The following is a 23,469-nucleotide window of genomic DNA, read 5'->3' as shown; positions in this document are numbered from 1 at the left end:
AGATGAGCCCAGCCCTCTCTTGAACACATCAAGGCTTATGAAGAAAAATTCCTCGCGCCTTCCAGAGGCAGCACCACTTTCTCAGTGCAGGGGGGGGATAAAGAAGTCAACAGTAACATGGCAAAGAGACTGGGACACAATCATGCTAAACACTCTTCTCTCTAACAGTAGTGGAGTGGAGGCGAGGATAAGGTCAGACAGCGAATGATTGCACAAACAAAACTCAGACTTTTATGTGTCTATTTATCTATCTGTCTGTCTTTTCCTCTATGCTGTGCAACTGCACAGACATAACTTATATTCCGTGTATTACTGGTGGATGCCATTTACCAATTTAACTCCTTTGTTGTCCAACTCTCCCCTGACTAAAAGTACCTGAATTCTGTCTCCTGCCACTGCTATGCTGGAATAATTGCCCCAGCAGTGAATTATAGCTCCAAAGTGTGTCAGTGTAGACGGGATCAATTGATTGATCTATTTATCCACCTGTGAATGGCACAGTTCCATTTTTCATTTTAACCACCTCAAACGTCAGCTGCACCTTTTTTGTTTTCACTTATGATTTTCTCCATTCTCTAATTCTTCTGTGTTTTTGATGGAGAACTTGCCCCTTCCTATCCCAAGTCCTGCAAGTGCCAGCAAGCTGTGGAGCAGTGCTATACTGGCCTCTCTGTGTCATGGGGGGTGTCCCTCAGTAAGGCTGCATCAGGGAACCCCCACGTATCTGTCAGTGTCTTATTCCTGAGGCTGGAATACCACCCTGTAATCAAAGGGCAGGTGGAATAAGTTTGCAATCCCCCCAAAGCAGCAGAAATCTATCCTTGTCCAGGTTCCTTTCTTCTTCTAAATGGCAAATGATATCCTTGTTTATAAGCAACAAAAAAATACCACCCAATGTCATGGTGGGGGAAATTTGGAAGGGTCAGCAAGGTGGGGATATAGCTAGAAACATAGCAGAGGACTACATATTTTCTGCATCTCCTGCTCCACACTTTCTGACTGTACTTGCTGAGTTATGGATGTTTTTCTTCCTTTCTAACCCTCTCCTCTGTTATTCTGGCGGAGAGCTAGAACTGGTGATCTCCGGCCTAAATTCCCCCTGTGCATGAAGGGATTTTGGCCAGACAGGGTGAGAGGAAGATTCACAGCTTTGGGTTCCTACAGAGACTCATCTCAGCTTTTATCGTGCTCTCTGCTGCTGAAGGGAAGGGAAGCGGGGGGGGGGGGGTTGCAAGACTAGATAAGCTGCTTGTTTTTCACTGCTGACTTCCTGGAGGATAAGCTACCTGCATCCAGTGCTCCTTTTCTTTTCAGTAAACAAAGAATATCAAGATGGCACATCCCTGCGTAAGGTATGGCTTGTACACACCCACTTAACAACACCGCTCACCATCTTGACAATGTTTAGCGTTCTTCGTCTTTTCCTGGGGTCTCTATCAAATATTTATGACCCCACTGCCTAATTCTTTAGAACACATATCCTTACAGCATCCCTTAGGGATCACTGTTTCATCTGTGAGGAGTTGAGCTCAAAGAAGAAGTATCCACGTTCGTGCAGGAACCCTGTGCCAAAGCTGAATCTTGGCTCAGGTGTTTTGAATCCTATGCTTGTGCCTACCATTGAAACATCTTTTTCTGTATCTGCGTTCTCCATTCCTTAGGAAGGTTTCATTCACCTTGCTTGATCCCACGTGAGAATCCTGCCTCAGAAATTCTAGAAGTCATGCAAAAGATGAAACTGGACTGACACAGCATATCTTTTACTTTTGCTTTCTGTCATGTCAAAAGAACCACGTTTTCTTTCATTTCTTAGCTTTCTAGCTTCTCGTTTGCAAGAGTATTATGCAAGTTGCGCTGAAGATAAAGATCATCTTATTTTTCTTCCCTGGTCTGTGATCATAACAGACCTTTGCTAGGACAACTGAAAAGTGTGCCAAGACTAATCTGCTTCTCATTGTACCTTCACAGAATCACAGAATGTTAGGGGTTGGAAGGGACCTTTGGAGATCATCTAGTCTAACCCCCCTGCCAAAGCAGGTTTACCCAGAGCAGGCTGGACACAGATGCATCCAGGCGGGTTGTGAATATCTCCAGAGAAGGAGACTCCGCCTCTCTTGTATTCTCTTTGTATTCTTGCTGACTGGGGAGTGAGTCTTGCATCTTCAGGTTTATTTTCTGTTTCTGCACAGATCCATCCATGTTCTTAGCCCAGTACTTTACTTGTGGGTTGTTGAAATACATGTTTATAGAAACAACCTTGGATTGCTGACCCCTGAGAGTCAAAACTGTTGTGACATCACTGATGTCAAGTTTTGAAATCTATTTGCCCCTTTTTTTATAAAACTGAATTTTATAAATCTAGATTTTGTGTCTGATCTAATTAACTACTGCTCTCAAAGTAAACTGATCTGATAACTCTTCATGTTACTTTGGAGAGAAAAAGTTTTATAGTCTTTGTACAGAGTAAAATATGGAGCTTCCAGTAGACCTGCAATCTGGACTTACTCTTTGGAGCCAGTTGAGTACTGTTAGTGTTAATCACTTGAGAACCCCACTGAAGTCAACTTCATGTGGCTCTAAGTACATCTGTTTGCAGATGGAGCTGATGAAGAAAGATGTGCTTTAAAGTCTTTGGGGGAAAAAAAGACGTGCAACTTGTGCACTTGGCAAACAGAGAAGTTCAGTGGAGTTTGGATTCTTGTGCCTTTTCTGGAACCCCAGCCCATCAGGTTGGGGAATTACTTCCTGCCTTAAAGTGTAGTGTATGCTTATTCCTTGGTGGGATGGGACTTGAACCTACACTTAACAGGACAGATCTCCCTGGGTAGCCCACTGCAATCCTAAACCTGCAAAGAAGGGCCAACGATTTCCGTAAGTTCTCCATTTCTCTGATTGGCTGCAGTGGGCAATTTCAATTGTACAAGCAGCTGGCCTGGTTAAATCCAGTACAGCTGATGGAGATCAAAAGTTATGAACACCCGCTGACAGGTGTTGCTTAACTCAGATATAAAGCACAGTCTTTGCTGTCACTGGGCAAATATCTACATCACAAAAATTTTCATCGTAGCCATACTTATTGGATCCTTCATTTAGCCTCAAAAGAAAAAGCAAAAGCTGAATTCTTGGGAAGATGATATAATTATTTCCTCTAAAAAAGTCCCTTTTTGTCTGGCAGCATAGAGTGTGGCAGCCTGCAGTGCTGTCCCCTTGCTGAGGGAAATCAGACTGGGAATGCCAATTCACTGCTATTGTCATTACATGACATTATTGCATTTGCTGCTATTGTTCACTTAAATGCTAATTTAAGGAAGGTGAAAACATTATTTCTTTCGGGCCCATCCATTTCTGGATTCCCCACTTCAACACGTCTTTCAAGCCCAAGAGCCACCTTCTTCAGCATCATAAAATTACGGTCAGTGAAACTTCCCTTGGATGCATGGAAATGGTTTATGTGATTCCTTTCCCCCCTGCTATTCCTGACTGTTGTAGGGATCGTTCATCTGACCATCTATCACCCTCAGCCATTTGGTCCTGGAGAAGAGTAGTAACACCTTTTGCCTTTCCAAATTCCTTGACTAGATAAGAAGACATTATCTCTTCTTAGGGATGGGAAAGAGTTGATGAAATCTGGAGGTCCTGTGGACTTCTACTTTTGCCGATTCCTCATCTTCAATAGAGGAGAGGCTTGCTTACAGAAGACACCTCCTTAATTTTGATGAGGCTGGATAGTAACAACCTTGTAGCAGCCACATGAATGATTATCATTTGATTTTCAGGGCATTGGGGCACCCAGCGGTGTGCCCCACAGGCTGCCTGACTGCTGGCGGCGGCAGCCGTGATGCTGTGCCGCAGAGCGCACGTCTGCAACTGCAGGATTTGCTGTTGCCAAAGCCAGTCCGGGGCTCCCAGCAGTTTGTTAAAGAGGTTTTCTTAAATCAGCTCAGTCAAGCCCTGACCAGGGCCACTGCTCACTGGTGGCAGAGGCTAAAGTAGGTTGGAGCAAGACAGGAAATTTTCACCAGTACAAACAAGGAAAAGGGGAAGGAAATGCTCCCCCTCTCAGCATAATGATCTAAGTACAACTGCATGTAATGGTCAGTTTTAATCATGATTTAAACCAGCAAGCTGGATCAACTCATTTTACATTTGCACTATGAGGTTGTTTTCTAAAAGGTTGACTTTTATGGGTGGTAACAAATATTTTGACAAATACAAAATTTACACTAAATGTGGTTATTTCAATTTTTGCTAAGTAGATGAACTGCATCTGTGCACATTTATTTAAGCAATTATGTTTAATATAATTTGTCTTTACATATTATTATATGAGAAAATAGTGAACGATGAGTCCATATTATTATTTTATTAGATTATTAACTTTTTACTTGTGATCTGTGTCAAGTTATATTTGGATGGAAATTAGAACTAAATTAAAACCAGTATTTGTAATTATTCATGCTAATTAAATAAAATGACCACAAGTTCCCTGACTTCCTAAATATACTAGAACAGAAAAAGCAAGCTTTTCTAAGCAGGTTTTGCATTAAAAATGTCTTATTAAATGAAGGAAAGGACATATATATGTAGGAAATTGAACTGATTTTAGAACCTGATTTTAGAACTAATACATCTCATCCTTTCACACCAAGCTTAATTCACTCACTGACAGAGGAAAACAAATGTTCCTGCTTTTTCAAATACTAGTTTGTTTCTCAGTTTTGAATGACCTGGTTATTGAACTGAACAAAATTCTCTTCAGTTCACTCACTAAGCTGAAACGAAGGAAATAATATCTTTTCACCTTGCAGGAGCCTAAAGTTCTCAAAAGATTTTTTATCATTTCAGAAAAACTTTGGATCCAGGTGTCTAGCCAGTGATTTCTCCGTGCTTAGCATCACAACTTTCTTGAAAATTTTCATAAAATGCTGTTTAAGTACTACTTTTATATATCTTTCAGACGTAGCAAGTACTAGCTTTAATGTCAGTAATTATAAATTATTTTTTTACATTTTATGTAATTAAAATAATAAATATTTAATTACATTTTTTAATTTTTTTTTTTTGCATACATTCATGTATGAATTTAAGCAATTAACTTAAACTGAAAAATAATCTGTCCCCATGCCGGAGACGGGAGGTCTAGAGTAGGAGAGATTGATGAGGTTTGTGCTATTTTGGTGCCTTTGTTTGACACATTGGGAGTTGTCACAATTTCTCACCCTGGATGATGCTTATTACCTTGGAAATTATTTTTTTTTCCAGGGAGAAAGAAACATTTTCTATAAAGGACCTGGTAGCTGTTTTCGTGGGTGATGATGATTTTAAAAGTTACCTGTTCCTGTTAATAGGTGCTAACCATAACACAGAAACACTCAGAAACCTCCTCACAGCAAAAGAAGACACAGACTCCCATTTCAGTCAATGACAGAAGTTGCTGAAGTGCTTTTTTTGCCCCTTTTTTCTGGGGCTTGTCTTTTACCTTTACTTTTCTTTGTAGATCTCACTGATTGCAGTGGCCTGGCAAACAAGGTCTATTTAGTTAAAAGTGCCAGGTTCAATTAAGGGAGGTTTTTCTTTACCTTTGCTGTAATTTTATGATCCATCTAGTAGGTAAATCCTTGCCTTTAGTAGTCTGTTAATAAGCAAGTTTCAAGCCATACGTGAAAAGTCCATTGTGTTTTATTTCCCATAGTGCTGCCTCTCTGCTGGGTAACTTCTGGGCTAGATAATTGGGTTGGAAAGGATTCTGCTCCCAAACTATTCATCTAAGTCCCTAGAACTCAGAACCTGGTTTGAAGACACACCACTTCTTTCATGGATGCCTATTCCAAAAGATGTGACTTTAGATGGCACTTAAAGAAGGATCTTAACTTTTGTTCTTGAAGGAGTTGAGCCTTATTTGAACAACCTTGTGCTTTTAAAGTACTCCTGTTGCTAGTGCCAAAATCTTGAGGTTCTCCTCTGCTCACCTCTCAGGTGTTAGCTACTAAAAATTAGTTAGTACCTTCCAAAATCAAAGACCTGTGGAAACTACTGAATAAAATAAAGCTCTTGAGATTTTCTGTGTTTACTTATCCCTCCACAGATTCGTACTCATTTGCCTGGGCTGTTTGCTTTCAATAGAAATAACTGAAGTAGAACATCTCTGAACAACAGAATTCTTGTCTTGGTGTTCAACTGCATGTACTCTTCATATCTTGGTATGTTCAAGTTTGGATCTTTGCTTCTAGGAAATCTGATTGGTGTCCAAAGATACTGTCAGGGATGTACGCCAGTCTAGCTATGATGGGCATGCAACATCGAGGCAAGATGTAGCTGGCCCGTTGACCTGTGTCTGTGAAGGAAGAGGTGAGATGGTGTTCTCAGGCAGGTCTTAAGAGCTTTCTCTCTCTGACACTTCACAAGGAAGTTGAAAATTTCTACATTTTCTGTTCTATATGAAGGACAGCAGGAGCATCTTTCCTAGCCTAGTGCCCAGCCAGCCCCTAAGTGTCAGCTCGTTCATGGAACGTTCTTGAAGATACTTAATGGGAAGAAATAAGGTTGTCCTGTCTGCTCTATAGTAAGCAAATGTTTCTGTTTATTTGCTTTAGGAGAAGTGAGTGATAAACGGACCATCTAAGATGCATTAGATAGAATAATTGTCTGAAAGGAAGTGTTTGATACTGGCAGTACTAGGCAAGGCTGTGCTGTATGGAATTGTGCTAAGCTGTGTTTTTGAATAGTTGCCCAGGACTTTCGGGAAGGCCTTCCTGCACATTGGGGAGGTGGCTGCCTGTTTTGCAGTATTTTTAGCTCTTCAATTCTAGGAAGCTCACAGACAGATAGAGAGACTTCAGCAACATCTGTACTTAACTATCGCACTACATTCCAAGATTTTAGGTAGTTACATATTGCTGAGGTTTTGATGGCTTTTGGAGGGATGTATTCTCAGAACCGTGTTTGCTGAGAGAGCTTGCTGAGGCAAGCTAGTCATGAGCCAAAGAGAGAAGGACTTTCTCTGAAGTCTTCAGAAAGGGCAAGAATCCAATGCCAGAAAGCTTTGGTTTGGAAAGAGCTAGTGATACTTTTTTCTGCCTGGGAAGCCTGAGCTGGGGAGACTTTCTTGTAGACTAAAGCTAAATCTTACATCCTGAAGTGACTGCACAAAGAATTTGTACCCTGCGTGGGTGGATTAGTTTCACGTTTGTTTCAGATATCACCTGGGTTCACAGACTGCCCTGGGACAAGAGCAAAGAGGCATTTCAAACATGACAAATCATATCAGCAAAACAGGCAGATAGCAATTCCGTACTTGCTATTACTCCAGTATCCCTCTTGGGAGAGGGATCTGGGTGACACCAAAGAAATCTGCATGCTCCCAGCCTCTTCCTTAATTTCCTGGCCAGGGTAGATCAGGAAGCAGCACTGAGTTCCTCACCTCTCTGGTTCTTCCAGAAAGCATTGCCCAGCCCCATAGCAAACATATAATGAATCATTCATCTTTAATAGATTATGCAAATTGAGGACATCAGATCAATGAAGATCAATAACTGCAACCATTTAATTGCCAGCAAAAACATTTTAAGAATGAGCATTATCTGAAGTCCTTTCTTGGGTAATGGCACCATTAATCCAAACATTGGATCCTGGCCTAAGTGTAGAGGAAAAATTCTCCGCCCCTCTTCCCCTGCTGCCTTTCAGGGTGTTCAGGGTTTTTTTTCCCTTCTCGTTTCCAGTTTCTGAGTTTCCCCATCATTACCACCAGTGAACAGCTCCCAACGCTAATAGTTCTGCTTTTGTTACTCTGCACTGATTGAAATGTCGCATACAGATTGAGATGTTAGTGCTAAGTTGCCACCTGGGAATGTCAAGCTGGGTCTGAAATGAACTTTTCTCACTCTTGGATCCAGATGGATCAGATGGGGATGTTCTCGAGCTGAGCTGGGAGTGTTGCAGGGAACAGAATGGGGATGGCACAGGGTTGGGGGGACGTGAAGATTTTACGCCCCAGCCCACAGCCTCTTCTGTGAGGCCAAATCTATCTCCTGCTGTTCCCTTGTGACAGTCATGTCCAAAGCTTGTGCAGCGTACCCAATCTTCAGGAATTCTGCTCTCATATTAATGGGCTGGGATGCACCATCTTCACTTAGGCAGAAGGACTAAAAATAATGATTTTAATGGGCCCTTTGAATCTTAAACTCTGATTTTAGGCATCTCACCTTTACATCCTGCTATGGGGATCTGACTTCCATGAAGGAAGGACAGTGCTGCTCTCCTACTGGCTTTGCCCCCCAAAGACAGGAAAGTGTTTCCTGTAAGAGATGTAGATTTGCTAAATGGTAGATGGACACCAGCTGAGTTTTGCCTTGCCTATGCAAATACAATGAAAGGTGGAACAATTTTGCCATAGCTGAACCATTTTGTATGTTTGGCTAAGAAACTGCATGGCTACAAGGACCCTGGATCAAGCCTGATAGCAGTAAAAGCCACAAAAAAAGTCTGGGTATGTCATGCTTTCTAGACACTCCCTAAATATGCAGTTCACCTCCCCATGGTTCTCCATAACATTTTGCAGACCTCACACTGGATCTCCTGATCTCCTCTGTAGTTAGGGTAACTGTTACTAATCTTGCCCAGTCCCAAAGTTCCTGGTAGTCAAAAGTTGCATGCAACAATATGCCTTTGCTCAGCATTTGCTGAACAGGCAATGACTGCCTGCCTCAACCATGAGCTGCTTTGACCTCAGGGGCTATTAGCTGGGCTTCTGCAAGAAAATGTTGAGGTACAAACTCCAGCGCTCTTGATTTTGTGCCATCAGAGGGCAGCTTTTTGGCCAAGAGGCAACAGCTCCTTCCCTTGCTAACAGGACTTACACCTCTTTGTCGTGAGTTATTACTCAACTTACACTGCAAGGCTTCTAGAGGGGCCACAGAAGTTGTAGGGCAAGGGGGGACATACTAAACAGGTATAAATCACTTGGGCCTCGCCAGCTGCTCTAGCTACCCAGGAGATGTGCTAATCTCTGGTAGCTGTGAGAGCAGGGAGAGGTGGCAACTAAAGCCTGAGAAGGGCTGTGGCACCAGAATGTGTCCTTATGGCTCTAGACACACACAGGGCAGGCAGTCTAGCACTGGTATCAGGATGGTGTGCCCCGTGGCCCCAGGACAGCCCTGTGCCACTCAGGTCCTGCATGTGCCACCAGCAAAGAGGAAGGAGCAGCTGCTGCAGAAATTGCCTCCTACTTCTGTGCATCCTGATTTCTCTACTGTCTTGCACTTATTCTTATTTCCTACTCTCCCAGTCACAACTGAGTTTAATGGGCCCACACATGAGGGAAGGGGAAAGGCTGTGAACAAATTTCTTTTGCCAGCTGCCGTTAGAGACTCTTAAGGAAGAGGGAGTTTAGCAATCACAGTTCAGCAGACCTCAGTATTTAGTTTGCAAATGCCCCTTCCAAATGCCAGAGCTGAATAAAACTTAAATTATTATTTATCCCCAAGAAAACCAGTGCAGAACATGGGTAAGCCATGACCCTCTTGTTCTCAGACACAAAGGAAAAATCACAGTGCGCATTTGGACATACCTGTCCTCTACCAACACCCATCCCTAAGCCCCACCTGGGCACACAAGTTCCTGACTCATGCCTGGGTTTCTCTGTCTTTGAGTCACACCTGGGCACCTTTAGGTGTACCCAAAGCTGCCAGTACTCTGAATTTCAAGCCCTTATGTCCTCCACAGTCTTTCTGTCTCTTTCCATGAGGGATATCTTGCATTAGCAGAAAAAGCAGAAGCTAATGGTGATGAGGGAAATAAATAAAAAGCTTGGTTCTGCTGTTTGGTCAGGCAGCTTACCGGTCACCACAGGGTACGTCTGGGGTCCTGACACATTTGTCCCCAGGTCTGGGTTAGCAGAGGTGGATAGACTTGATTTGACTTCATCGAGACCAGGGGTCAGAGCTGGGAGGGAGTACTCATTACCCTGGGGAAGAGAGGAGAAAGACAGCTCGCTATTGATGCGCCGGCAGAAAGGGAAGGGTGTACAGATGGGGGGGAGGAAGAGGAGAGCTGCAAACTCCTGCACAGATGGAAGAGGAGGAGGAGGAGGAAACGGAGAAGATGAAGTGACAAGAGGGTTGCGGGGGGGTTCCTAGGATGAACTGTCCCACCTGCCTGTGGGCTGCTGTGAAGGGGAAGAGGGGCGAGGGATCTGGCCCATTTTCTGTGGTGTGACTGAGCCTTCGTTCAGTGCTGTGGGGATGGGGGTGGCTGCCTGTGCCAGCCCAGGAGTGAAGAACCAGGAAACCCACGTCCCCTCCTCTTGTCTGAGTGGAGGCGGGAGGTGTTGTTTGCCCTGGTGACAAGGACAGCTGGGGCAGAGGACTGCAATGACATGACTGGAACAGGCAGGCTGTAGGAAGCAGCCAGTGTTGGCCCACTGTAGCCAGGCTCTCTCCTGAGTCGTCTGCCTCCCCTCCGCTGCTACCTCTGTCCTAGCTCTTTAAAAACAAACAAAGAAGCCTCATCCCCTGCCTCTGTCACTCTGTGCATTGGGGTATGAAATTGGGGAGGGGGGAGCCACATGGCTAACAGAAGGGTGGGAGGGGGAGAGCCATTGAATCTGAAAGGGTGTCCTGTCCGAAAGGCTCTGGTAATTGCCTTTTTATTGTGGCAGCCTCCGGACCAGACGCGGGAGCTGGAGAAACCAAGAAGGCTACAAAACAGCAGGAAAAGTTGCTCTGATTAATATTACGTTAAATTAAAACTGATTTTCTGCTCTTTCTGCTCCGTTTTTTTCCATGCACTTCCCCAACCCCCTCCCCACGTCTCCCCCTCCTCCAGCGGGCTCCCCGCACGTTGCCCCCTCCCCGCCCCTGTCCCTGCTTGGCTAGGACTGCCTAGTCATTTCCAATTCCTTCTCGTATTGATCTTCCTGTAGAAATCAGTTTTGTAATTAGCTGCAAATTAGGCCTTCTACTGGGGGTGAGCCTGCCCCCTGATTTATCACCAGAGTAATTCGCTGTGATCGGAGAGAAATTAAAATGAACTCAATTAGGCTTCGGATTTGCTTTATGGGCCCTGCTCAGAGTTTCAGGGGGAAAAATGACTGTGCTGGTGCTTAATAGTCTAATGAAAGTAAATAAAGGTTATTCATTGTAATAAACCCAGGGACTCTGGGATGAAGGGAGTCCACAGCCAGCCTCTCCTTCTCTTCCTTTGTTGGTTTATGGCTTGGGGCGGTTTAAAAAGACTTTTGATTTTCATTTTATTAAGACAAACAGCTTTTGGGATAAAAGGCCGGGGGAGCGGGGGAGTAAGGGAAAGGGGGGCAGAGCTGCAGAGTGCGGAAAACTAGGTTGGAGATGGGAGTCAAGTCTCAGCTTTGGGCCATGAAGGAAAAGGCTCTGTTAAAGCCCGATGCTGTGGCTCGCTGGTCACCGGTGTGATGTGAAAGTGCAGGAGTCTCCATGCAGTGCTGTGTGCCGGTGAACATGCATGGCAGTGTTTGCGTGTTCATAGCAAGAACATGCCCGCATTCCTGCAGGTGTGTGTGCAGAGGGAAAGGCGGACGTGGGGGATTTAGGGAGAGCGCAGTGTGCATGTATACAGCAAGTTCATGAGAGGAGGTAGAGCTCATGTATACACGTGCATCAGCACAGTGATATATTTACAACTAGAAAGTGCTGTAAAATCTAAAGGTGATGTATGTGCAATAACAGGTCAGTGTGAGAACAAGGGGTGAAGTGGGGGAGAGTGATTTCAGTGAGGGAATCTCCCTGCCATCATCCTATGGGCGCCTGTGGGTCCCCATTACCAGGCTGGGCCCTCACCTGCTCAGATTTGATGTGCTCTGATGTTTGAAAGACGTCAGGGTAAGAAGGACGCTCAAAAACTCGATCTAAAGCTTCCAGCTGCTGCTGGGTGAAAGTGTCGCCACGAAGGTGCTTCCGCAAACTGTCCACGCTGCTCTGGGAATCTCCGTTGGGAACTGAGCCCTCGGATACATCTGCAGGGCACAGACAGAGAAAACAGGGAGTTAGCACCACCCTGGCTCAGATCAGCAAGGGATGCGGGACAAGGACAGAATGGGAAAGACCGGGGCCCTCTGCCTCCACCCAGGGAGCTGTGCCACTCCTGCAGGAAGGGGACACTGCGGGGACCCAAGGGAAGCCCCCTCCTGACTGCTGGAGTGGCCAGGCTGCTCCCACAGGCTCCACTGGGACTCTCCTGCCCAAGGTGAGCGAGGCTGTGGAGAATGGTGCTCGGCTCAGAGATGAGTTTCGGTTCTGCTGATTTTCAGTGTTAAAAATCGCCAAATCTCCATTGCTGAGCATAAAATGGGAGCAAAGCACAGCGATTAGCATCGCTAGAAGGCTACTGGAGAGGCAGCTCACAGAGAAACCAGAGTGCTGAGGGTGGACCTGTACTGGGGAGGGCTGAGGAAGCCTGGAATGGAGAAAGGTCTCTCTTGCAGCTTGGAAGGGAGTCAGTCTCTGTTGTAGCTCCCCAGTCCCAATAGAAGTTATATCTCTATTATAATTTCCTTCTCATCTCAACTTGTCCTGTCATACCCCAGATGAGTCTTTCATCCCTCTCAGATAACAGGAATGATCCTGTTTCTGACTCCATGTTTCACCAGAGACAAGTCTCTCTCCCTGTGGAGTGTCTGTTGGTTTCTGTTATGATCTCTGTCCCACTCTCCTACACGTAGCTTGTGATTTATCACTACCCGTATCTCTGTTATAAAACTCCCTCCAAAATGCGATGAATCTTTGTCTGTGTCGGTCCCCCTTCCTACCCAAAATGAATTATTATATTACAAAACCTATCCCTGCTCAGCAGGAATCGGCCTTCCTGGTATTGCTTTGTTCTGACTAGGAAAAAAGCCTTTTTCTGGTAGAAGCATCACCAGAAGCGCATCTCTACCTGCAACAGCCCTCTGACAGAGTCCAATCTACTGCAGTGCCTCCTGCCACGTTCCAGGTGTCTCTATCTCTGTTGCGCCATCCAATGTCTCTTACAGCCCACTCATCCTCTCCAAGGTGAGTCCATTATAAATGCTCTGCCCCATCCTAAGTGAATCTTTCCCTGTGATAAACCATCTTATCACCCACCTGTTGTTTTTTTTTTTTCCCCTGTTATCCCCCAACTCAAATGAGGTGCATTTATCTCGGTTATAACCCCTTTTTATCTGAAGTGAGTGAGTCTCCTGCTATTAGCATCTGTCACATCCAAGGTGAGTCTGTCTGTTATAACCTCCTGTCCCAGCTGAAGTGAATCTTCCTTTGTCATAATCCCTCATCTCATCTGAGGCAAGTCTGCTCATTATAATCTTCTCCAACTGTGCTGAGTATCTTTCTGCTGTCACCTCTCAGCCTAACTTTGGTGAGACTGGCTATAATCCCCTGTCTCATCTGTGCTGATATACCTCCATACCCTTCATGCCGAATCTCTACCTACTGTGCTTCATCAGACACAAGTCTGACTGTCTGATCACCCTGTCTAACCTAAAGTCAGGTTCTCCCTCTTACACTGCGATTACCTTCCTGCTTTTTCACTATTATTCCTCATACCTCAGCCTTTCTCAGTAGCTTCCAGGCTGGGAATCTCAGAAATGTGCTGCCTCTCAAGAAAGTGGCTGGGGGATCTGTATAGACCTTTTCCCTCCTCCATGTGATTGCAAGAGTGCTTATGGGCAGATGATGCTCCCAGGAGCCAGGAGTGGCATTCACTGTGCAACTCTGCGACATGCCACTCCGCCGCTTCATCTTTTAGCTCATAGATGGTACCAAGATGGGTATTTTCCTGGCACAGTTAATGCCCAACTGGTGGCCCAGAGTTATAACTGAGCCTGCTGCCTTCTGACTATGAGATATATCCGTTTATAGGTGATTATATGATATGATATAATCAATAGTACATTATATACAGTAACGTAGTACAGTACCACTCGCAAGACCATAGAAAATATTACATATTGATTTGTCCCAGCCAGCAGCCTTCCCTCGAGCAGCCCCTTCTCTCTTTCTTTTCCACCCCTAGCCAGAGCAAGGCTGTTTAGTGGCACTGATCCATGGCATTTTCTCCTTTCCTTGTGCTTTTTCACTCAAGGGAAAATTCTCGAGTTCCTGAAAGCTGGAGTTCAGGGCAGATTTGACTAAGAGAAAACAAAGCAAAGACGAGGCTTGATGGACTGCACACTATGTGTGACAGTGCAGTCTTCATGTTTTAGGTGGACTGGGCTGTCACCTCAGGGGGTAGCTTTCAGGAGGAATAGGGGAGCTCGAGGCTCATGCTCCCAATTCCAGTAGGCACTTCTCTCTGGTCCTCCCCACAGAAAGCTGGCATAAAACTCCTGGGCCCAGGCTCAGCAAAACAAATGTGTGTTTCTGTATCAGCACTTGTCTCAACCTGTCTGTAGCCTGTAAAGCTGTTTGCCTTTGAGGATTTTTCCACATGTGTCAGTCCGTGTGCATGACTGTGCACACCGTGACGCTAATACACATGGGTATTTTTGCAGTAGATCATTAATCTGGTATTCTTTAGATTCTGCATCACCGTAAATGCCTGCGCAGCTGTTTGTCTGTGGTGGCTGGTTTAGGATATATTTGATTTTCAAGGATGGCAGCCCTACACTCTGCATGGTGTTTGGTGTGAGCGGACAGGGGTTCACGTATACAGTACAACTTCCATTGATGGTCATTAAACTGGATTTTACCCTTAGTGAGGTGCCCTGGGTGGTTACACAAATTAGTGCACACATGCACATATATTTACAATTCCTGCCTGCCTGCAAAGCCCTGTGCACGTGTGTCCCCCATGTGTGCACAGGCCATGCCTTTGTGTGAAGAAGCTGAAACCACAGCTTTCCCAAGTCGCTGTAGGAGTCTCTTTTCCTTCATTTATTCAGGGGCCCTTCAGATCTTGACAAATCTGTCACTCTAAATTTGCGAGAGATTATGGTGCTCTCTCCCTAGCACGGAGAGAGGTGATATATGATATCTGCTGCCCCTATTGATTGCCTGATCTGGTGGCAGAGGGCTGGCGAAATGAACTTGAAATGAACATCATGCCTCAACTCATTGTGCGTATAATACACTACTTAATCCCACATTTTTCAGCCGCTATGGAATTCAATTGATCAATCATGTCCCTCTGATAGTACTGTTTTAGGGGTTATTGCTGCTCTGCTCACTGACCTTTTTATTTATTTATTTATTTGTGTCAGCGCGCGTGTGTGTGTGTGTGCACGTTAAGTGCGTATGTGTATTTAGGAAACTCAGAACCAGCTGATAAGAAAGGACCTGTATAGTCAGTGGGAAATGAAAGAAAAGCATGAAGGGAGGAGAAAGGGAAGGTACGGAGTTAGATAAGAAATTGGAATGATCAAAGCAAGCAAATAGATAGGGAGAGGTGGAAAAGTTGTATGGAGAAAGGCGATGCTTTAGTTTAGGTGGGAGTTCTGAATGGGGGGTGTGAGTGTGTGTGTGTGTGCGCACTCTGCCAGGGCCTAGGCTTTAAAATCTACAAAAGAAAAGAAACTTTTGACAGAGGCCTGTAGGCTACCTGGAGATGGACCTTGTCTAAACAGCTTGCAGTAGTATTGGACTTAAAGCAGTAACACAAGCTGTGCCTATGGATTTTACTTGTGAAGTGGAGAAAGTTTCACTGAGATGATCTTGAAAGACAGATTTATATGTCTTGTGTTGCTAACACTGATACATTCACAGTTATGGATCATTATATTTTCTTCAAAACCAATGGATTGGAAATTCTCTGTGTTTGTTTCCTGGTGTCAAAACCTGTGGAGGATGCATTTTCATTTTGTCCCTGAAACTGCAAGGGACAGACACATATCTGGTTTTAGGTCAAAGTTGCAATTCTCATCTAAGCATATGGCTCTGTGAGCTGGCCTATCAGGAGAAGCCTCAAATACTGTAATACGCAAGTAAGGGAGCTGACAACTGCATGGGTATGAGCAAAGGTGGCAGTAAGGAGCAGAGAGGACTTTGGGGAAGAGATAGGGTCCATCAAAGGGTTGTGGGTGAAAGTGAAGGGAGAGCTCATGGGGAAAATTTGGCTTGGGAACGACTAGCAGATCCCCCATGAGGAATGGCACTGTCGTGGGCAACAGTCACTTCAACTGATGGAGAACAGTGCTAGGAGTAAAAGCTTAAGGGACGGGGATTTGCCAAGAAAGCAGCACTTGGAGGGGGTGCTGTGGTGAAGCAAGGCTTCAGCTGCAGGATGAGTCTGGGGATGCCACCTAGGTAACTGCACTAGCTGTACCATTAGGAAGCATCATCACCTCTCCCAGTTCCCTTTTTACTGGCGAGGGAAACTCTGTGGTATTGTGACACAGGGACACCTCCCTCTTAAATCAGAAGGATCATAACAAAGAGCTTGAGAGGTGAACCATGGCCTCAGTCACTGTGTCCCTCACAAGAGCACACAGTTGCTGTCAGCGTGATCAGGACTGGCCTTGCACATGTGACAGGAAACATCTCTCCTCCCGAGGGGGCGCTGGGGGAGCGCATACAGCCAATGTTCAGCACAGACCCTCAACACAAGACACAGAAAGGCTCCACGGGTGTCACAGAAGTATCCTGACAGTTAACAAGGAAATGCTGTGCCAGAGGACACAGGAACAACCTTAACTACATCTGACATGGAATATGTCCATTAAATAGCTCCAAAACAAACACACGTTCCCAGGTCTGGAAGCTGCAAGGACACCATCATGTACAAGTAGCACAAAGCAGCGTAATACAGTTACTTCCCTGGCTACAGGTGACAGAGAGCACCCTTGCTCAAGGTGGGACGGGGCCATCTCAACAAATAATTCAGAAGCATTGCGGACATAGAAGATCTTTGTGGCACAGAAACACGTAGGAGGGTCATGAGAAGCTGTGCAGCTGGCACACAAACATGGAGATACTGTTCTCTTTTGGGGCAGGGGCTATTACTGCCCCATGGCGTGTCTGCCCACTGCCTCGTGGCGCCCCGATCTCAGCTGGGGCCTTGCAGCACTACTGATAAAAATCACAGTCATAATAAATGCGAATGTGACTGGCATGAGAACTGCCAGCCAGGTGACACAGCAGAACCCATCTAATTGCCAAAGCCTCCAAGGGAAACGCATCTGTCTAATGCAGCGGTGCTGAGCCGGTTGCTGAAATGCCATCCCTCTGTGCCAGCAAGGCAACCCTGTCCTCCCCAGCAGCCTGCCTTTGTCACTGTCCCTGCTGGGGTGCTTAACCCAGAGCAGTCCCGTCCCACTCTCTGGGCACTTGCGACTACACGTGCTGCCCTTTCCCAAGTCACCCTTTGTGTTAAGACTGCTCTTTCCCTTTATCTGATTTCCCTTCTCTTTTTTCCCCCTCTGATGTGTTCCCGTGTCCCCGCACAGCCCGGGCCTGTCAGGCAGCTTTCCTGGACGTCCCGGGGGGCCTTTCGCCGCACTGCCAGTTGTTGCAGTTTCAAACTCAATTGTTCTCCTCGGTACTGAGGCAAATGGAGTCATTAATTACCTTCTATCGGCTGGGCCGAGTTCAGAACGCGATCAATAGCCAGCGCTTGTCATTCACGGCAGCCAGCCCTGCGCAGACCCTCACACTGCATTCGGCGCGGGTCCAGGAAGGAGCCCAGCGCTATCAGACCTGGGCTTCAAACCCTGGCATGGAGCTTCTGCTGGGAATAGCAGACCTCCTGCATCTGTGTCTGAGCTGACCCCCAACCAAGGGAGAGATCGGGGACAAATACCTGGGCTGAGGGAGCAGATCACAAATTTTCACATGGTTAGAAGTGTCTGATACCGGTGTCCTGGTCTGCACAAGCAGATCCAGTCTGGCTGTCGTGATGTTTCTAGAGACTCTGTTTGCATCCTCGATGATTATTAAAGTAATACTGTACTCCCCACAGCAGGGACAAGGGCAAGGACTGGCAGCCCTAATCTGGCGATTTTTTCACCTGTGTAACTTTCTTGCCTTGCTCAGTAGGGTTTGAAAAAGGGAGACTATAAAATTCGGTTTACATTTCTTTCCAGGAGAATTTTTGCAGCCTTCTGAGTAATGTGAGAGAAGGTGTCATCTTCTCTCTGAGATTTGTATTTTCTGAAATACATCTCTGCTGTATTTCAGCACGTAGTGGTGCTGCAAGAATTGTCAGGGCTTTTATCGTCATAATACAACTGGTGGGGAGAAAGACGAACCTGAAATGCAGCTGGAAAGGATCCCAAGTGAGGGCAGGATAGAGATGACAGAGCATGGAAGGGGCTGGTAAGGTCCAGCAGTGCATAGAGAAGGAAAGTTATCAGGGATCTACACTGTGATAGTGAAAGAAGATACGGTACAAGTTCAGGTTATATACAGTATCCTGTAAAAATAGGGATAGTGGGAGATGAGTGCTGGCAAGCACTCATCAAGGAGGTATATCAGCCTTTGTGAACTCTGCAGTTGTTCAGATTCCTGTGTCCGTTTGTGTCAAGGGAATCCACAAGCCTGAATCTAAGTATGCTAATTGATGGTACTGTGCTGGTCTATGTGCCTCTGTAATTTGTGTCACTGACACATAAACTGCGTGTATTTGTTACTTACATGCTCAGGCTCAGAGCAGAAAGGGTCAGAAACAAAGGGATTTTTACGTTTTGAAATGAGAGTATAGCTCAAATGAGGAATCGGTGAGCAAGCAAGGCTGCTCATGCAGGGAAGTGTGCGTGCCTGACTGAGGAAGAGTGAGATGTGTGCCGGTGCCTGACAGCTGGGGGGCTGCAGTGCTTCTAACACAGGGGCTGTGGATGACAGAGTAACTCAGATGGAGCAGGGATGGGCAGTGCAGCTTTAATGCAGGGCTTACATGAGCAAAATGGCAATGCTCAATGAGAATGTAAATGAAATGAATTGTGTGTGCAAATGTGTAATGAACTGTGTACTCAGATCTGTCTTGGATTATCATGGGAGCATGCAAATGTGCATTTAAGGAAGTGAGTGTGTGTATGCGTATGAAAATCATATGTATTTACTACAGCATCTAAGTGTATGATTGCAAATTCAGACCAGAGCATCTGTGAAACTAAGTCTGTTCAGACTTAGGTTTGTGTGTTAGATAGTAATAATCAGCACATCCAGCCTTACTGAATACACCAGTAAAGGCCTTTCAGGTGTTAGGCTGCAAGCAGCTGCCTCAGATGTGTGTACAACGTACTACAGCGTGTATGGGCGTGTGCGCAGATGGGGTGTGTTAGCCTGGGTGGTCAAAGCTGGTGACTTCTGTGCGAGCAGTCACTGCAGCTTTGTGAACTTTGGGTATGCCGGAGGGGAGTGGACATATTCTGCTCTCAGTCAGGTTGTTGCAAACCCACAACAATTCCCTTACCTCAGAGGAGGCACTGGGGATTTATACCATTGTAATGAGCGACAGAGTGTAGGTCCAGTATCTCTTACTAGCACTATTAGGCTTGACTGTTAACCAGATAGAAATGCAGCTGCCTCCAGGACTGGGTACACTTGCTTTGTTTATGTTGGCGGAGTAGCAAGTAGCACTATCACAGAGTCAGCCAGATCCTCTAGTTAGTGTAAATCTGCAAGTCTCTTGCATTCGGTGGTTATGATGATTTACACATCCTGAAAGTTATCAGAAGGGTTATCCTGATTTATGCTGTTGTGGTGTCCACAACATTGCCTTTAGTGCAGAGCCCTCAGGGAGAGCTGCTGCCGCAGGAAAGCAAGGCACCGGCAGCTGTGCTGTTCCCTCTGCCAGGGCAGAAGATGTTCTTAACATCCTTGGCATGACTTAGCTCCCTCCTCTCATCTTCCTAAGGCCATTTGTTGTGGAGCTACTTCTTGGCAGGATCCCCCCTTGGTGAGCACATTAAAAAGGGTGGCTTTTGTTAGCTCCAAAGAACAGAAGCAACGCAAAAAATTACATCGCATGCAGCCCTAACTATGCTTGTTTAGAGAAACTGCTTGCATTTATGAAGTCTTTGGTGCGGAAAGCAGGGTTGCAAATGACTGCATCAGAGCGACAGTAAAGGCCATTAATTTCCTGTTATGTTTTCCTGTGTTGGGGGCTTTATTAATTTAATTTTACACTGTCGAACAACAGCGAGCGCTGACACTGCCACACTCGGAGGGTTGTTTTTTTTCTCAAGCAGTGCTTTGCCTGACATGCAAATCAACACTGCTATCAGGACCGCTAGAGACAGGGAAGGGAGCAGAGAGCTGGGCTGTCCCCATCCAGCCCCATCTCCCAGTTTCTGGGAGATCCCTGACATTCAGTGGAGCACACTGACACTGGCACCTGAGAGGCCACCAATTCTAGGGCTCAGCAGATCTGGATCAGGCCATGGACACCTCTAATGCACAGTGTAGAAAATATGAATTCCTCTTTAGCCCGCTGGGTTCCATTGGCTTGGTCCCACACTAACATGCCTCTTAGTACTGCCTTTCCTTCCATTTCCCTTGTTCTAGACTCTCCCTTCGTTTCATTCCACTTTATTTTCCCCTCATACACACTTTTACCTTAACCTCGCAAGTCAAAGGCGGCTGTGCCTGCCCCTGAGCCAGATGCTAGTGAATCATGTTATTGGAAGCCCTTCTGAGTCAGCACTAAACCAGTGCTCAAGCAGAGTGTTTTTAGAGCTGCCATTTTTGACATGCCATAAAACAAAGGCTCCAATCACTCAGAGTCATTAAAATTCCCATGGCATTTTTTGCAAGAGTGCAGACATTAACCTGGCTGTCCTGAACAAAATCCAGCCTGAGTGATTACCCACAGCATATCTTAATTCTCCTGTGGTTTCATTTGGACATGGCACAGCAAAATTTCACTGTTGATGCTCTGTATTGTTCAACATCTGCCATGGTCCACCCGAGAGTCAGCCACGTTTCAGCAGTAAATGAGATCTTCAGAATGGGAAGGTTAATAAACAATGTATTATACAGGATGGGTAATTGGAAAATGCCATGCAATGAAAGAGCTACAGGCTTGTGATATGCTGCAGTCTGCTTGGACTGTCACCATGCAAACTCTTTTTTTGAATGCTCATTCCTATAATAACTGTAAGGCATTAGTAGAGTAATTTGGACTCTTTCTGCATGAACTCATGTAGAGGCCCTTACTGATATATGAAGGATCCTATACTGATATGACATCTATATGTCGGAGGTATGTTCCGAACTGTAAGAGGGTCATCCCGAAACAAGAGGTGTCCCAGTCATGGGTAGCAATCAATTTCACAAACAAGAGAGGGCTGTGCAGACAAGAGCCATAAGCATCTTTGAGGCTTAGCTAGTGGGGTATTTTTTTAATTCATTGGGATTTAGTAAAGTTGTCCCAAACTCTATGATAGTTATGATCTGCTTGCAAGGTCAACTCTTCTGTTCAAGGCCTACCTCTTCCCACACTAGGTGCCAAAAGCCAAAGCAAAAAAGCAACAGCTCCTTTGGGAAACCAAGCACGGAAGTGTACCTGTCCTTTGTAACAGCCTTTTCTAAAACATCTGACAGAGGACTAGAAGGCACTCAAGACTTGATGGACATTTCATACATAAATGCCTACAAACCTGTTCCGATGCTGATCCCCTACCTTAAAAGCAGAATAACACCTCTAAGCTCTCAAAAAAGCAGAGCCAGTGAAAGAAATCCTGACCTACTCCACATCCAAATGGAAACAGCAATATCCATGACCTAGCTCCTGTTCTGGCACTGTGCTCCTGTGTCTTTTCCTGTAGCTGTTGACCTGTCTGGGAAGAGGACTTCGTACCTTGAACCTGATGGGATGTAATCAGTAGGATGCTTAGATGAATGAAGGAAAAGCAAAGGAGAAATATGGACCTAGGCATTATTTTTAGGCCCCTTGACAAAATTCTGATATTTTAAAGGGCCTTAAAATGTTCATGAATTGCATTTGACACCTAGTCAAAGTGCCCTTTATTTTATCTGACTGATGCATGAAAAAATCACCTTTAAAGAATTATCAGTGGAGACAGACAGAAGACAGACAGACATGTCTGCAGTGTCTTGACAGACAGGTATCTGTAACTCCTTCTTTCAGGCCATCTACTGTTAACAGAGCTGTCCCCATATACAAGGTCTTAGTGCTTAGCCTACCCTCTGCAGGCCAACACAAAATGCTGTTCATTTCAGGTCTTGCTTGGCAGCCGCAGAGGTAGCTGGAGGAAATCCAGTATTCCCTGAAAGGGTCTTAAAATGTTCACAAACAGCATTTTTCTTTAATGCAAGTTCTTGTGGCAAAATTAAGAATACTGTTTTTTCTGTCTCTCTCCCCTCCTCTCTAGTCACCTCCTTGCCCCTCACCTATCCAGCCAGGATTCTCACAAACTAATCACTTGGTGAGATGTTGTTACAGGGATCCCGTGAAACAAGGCTGGAGGATCTGATGCTATCACTTCGGGAAGCAAAGAGCTCCTGCTTTCCTTCCAAACAGCAGCAGCCCACATTTTGGGAGGAGGAGGGGTTTCTCTCTGGCCCTGACTGAGAACAAGGTGCTCAGTGTTTTCCTTTAGCACAAGAAGACACCCCTCTATAGGAATGATTTCCATCTACGAACAGCAAGCGATGCTTAACATTACATTGATATAGACTTGGGAGTGCAGAGATAGCCAAATTAGGAGCTAATTGGTGCACTGGGGATTGTCTGTTGGGCTCCCTTGGCTGCCGGGATGTGATCGGAACGAGGAAGAGAGAGTAAGAAAGGGAGAGAGCAGGAGCCATCCTCTGCTAAAGGTTGGGATTCCTGAGGCCGCTGCTGTCTAGTGCTGTCAAGGTCAGCAGGTTCGGGTTCACTGAACGGTCAGGATGGTTTGAATTACTGGCACTGCCTGCCGATTCCTTCGCTCATCGTGATCTGTCTTCCAGCCCCGGCTGCGGGATGCTGCTCCCCAGCCATGTGCTGCGCTCGGTGTGGGGCACAGGGAATGTCAGAGAGGCAGATGCTCTTGTTAAGAGGATAAGTTTTTAGGAAGATTTAAGGAGCCAAGGCAAAGCCGAAGAAAGACACATACTCCATGCCCTGAGCATGTGGAGGACAGGCTTCCAGAAACAGCAGTTCTGATCCATTTTTCTTTTACCTGGAGAACTGTCCCCTGCAAGCTTCTGCCTTTCATGAAAGTTAGGAGAATGGCTTGAACAGGGCCTATCAAACCCTTATGGGGTGAAAACCTGTTGGTGAAGATTTTTGTCCAATTCTATATAGGTAGACTGTTCAGTGAGCAAAGACTAATATGTGAGTCGTTATGTAAACCACACTGCTGGGACATTTTCTCCCCAAACACATATAGCTGTGTGACCAGGGGTCACACAGGGCTGTTCCTACAGGCCTGTCTGTAGAGAGCACCTCAAGGTGCTCAGAAAGCTGCCTGCCAGCGTGTACCCCAGCAGGCAGGCTTGAAGCCACTGAAAGGGACCTCACCAGAGCAGGTGGGGACAAACCATGTCTGCAAGGCTGTGAGTATGTACAGGCAGGCTGCTA

At 45.7% G+C, this 23,469-nt stretch overlaps 1 protein-coding gene across 17 annotated transcripts in view; it reads right to left on the bottom strand.

The window, feature by feature from the left end:
- PAX2 (paired box 2) overlaps positions 1-23,469 on the bottom strand; it is a 101,559-nt gene that overhangs the window by 17,017 nt on the left and 61,073 nt on the right. For all 17 annotated transcript variants that reach the window (XM_063338572.1, XM_063338570.1, XM_063338571.1 and 14 more), the window contains 2 exons: positions 11,811-11,986; positions 9,835-9,961 (listed from right to left, as the gene is read on the bottom strand). In XM_063338572.1, the coding sequence (XP_063194642.1) occupies positions 9,835-9,961; positions 11,811-11,986 (303 nt within the window). The remainder of the gene's footprint in view (positions 1-9,834; positions 9,962-11,810; positions 11,987-23,469) is intronic.

Source organism: Chroicocephalus ridibundus, chromosome 6, assembly GCF_963924245.1.
Source record: "Chroicocephalus ridibundus chromosome 6, bChrRid1.1, whole genome shotgun sequence".
NCBI classification, from domain to species: Eukaryota; Metazoa; Chordata; class Aves; order Charadriiformes; family Laridae; genus Chroicocephalus; species Chroicocephalus ridibundus.
Note: the sequence above shows the minus strand (reverse complement) of the source record. Positions and strands in the feature narration are given on the sequence as shown.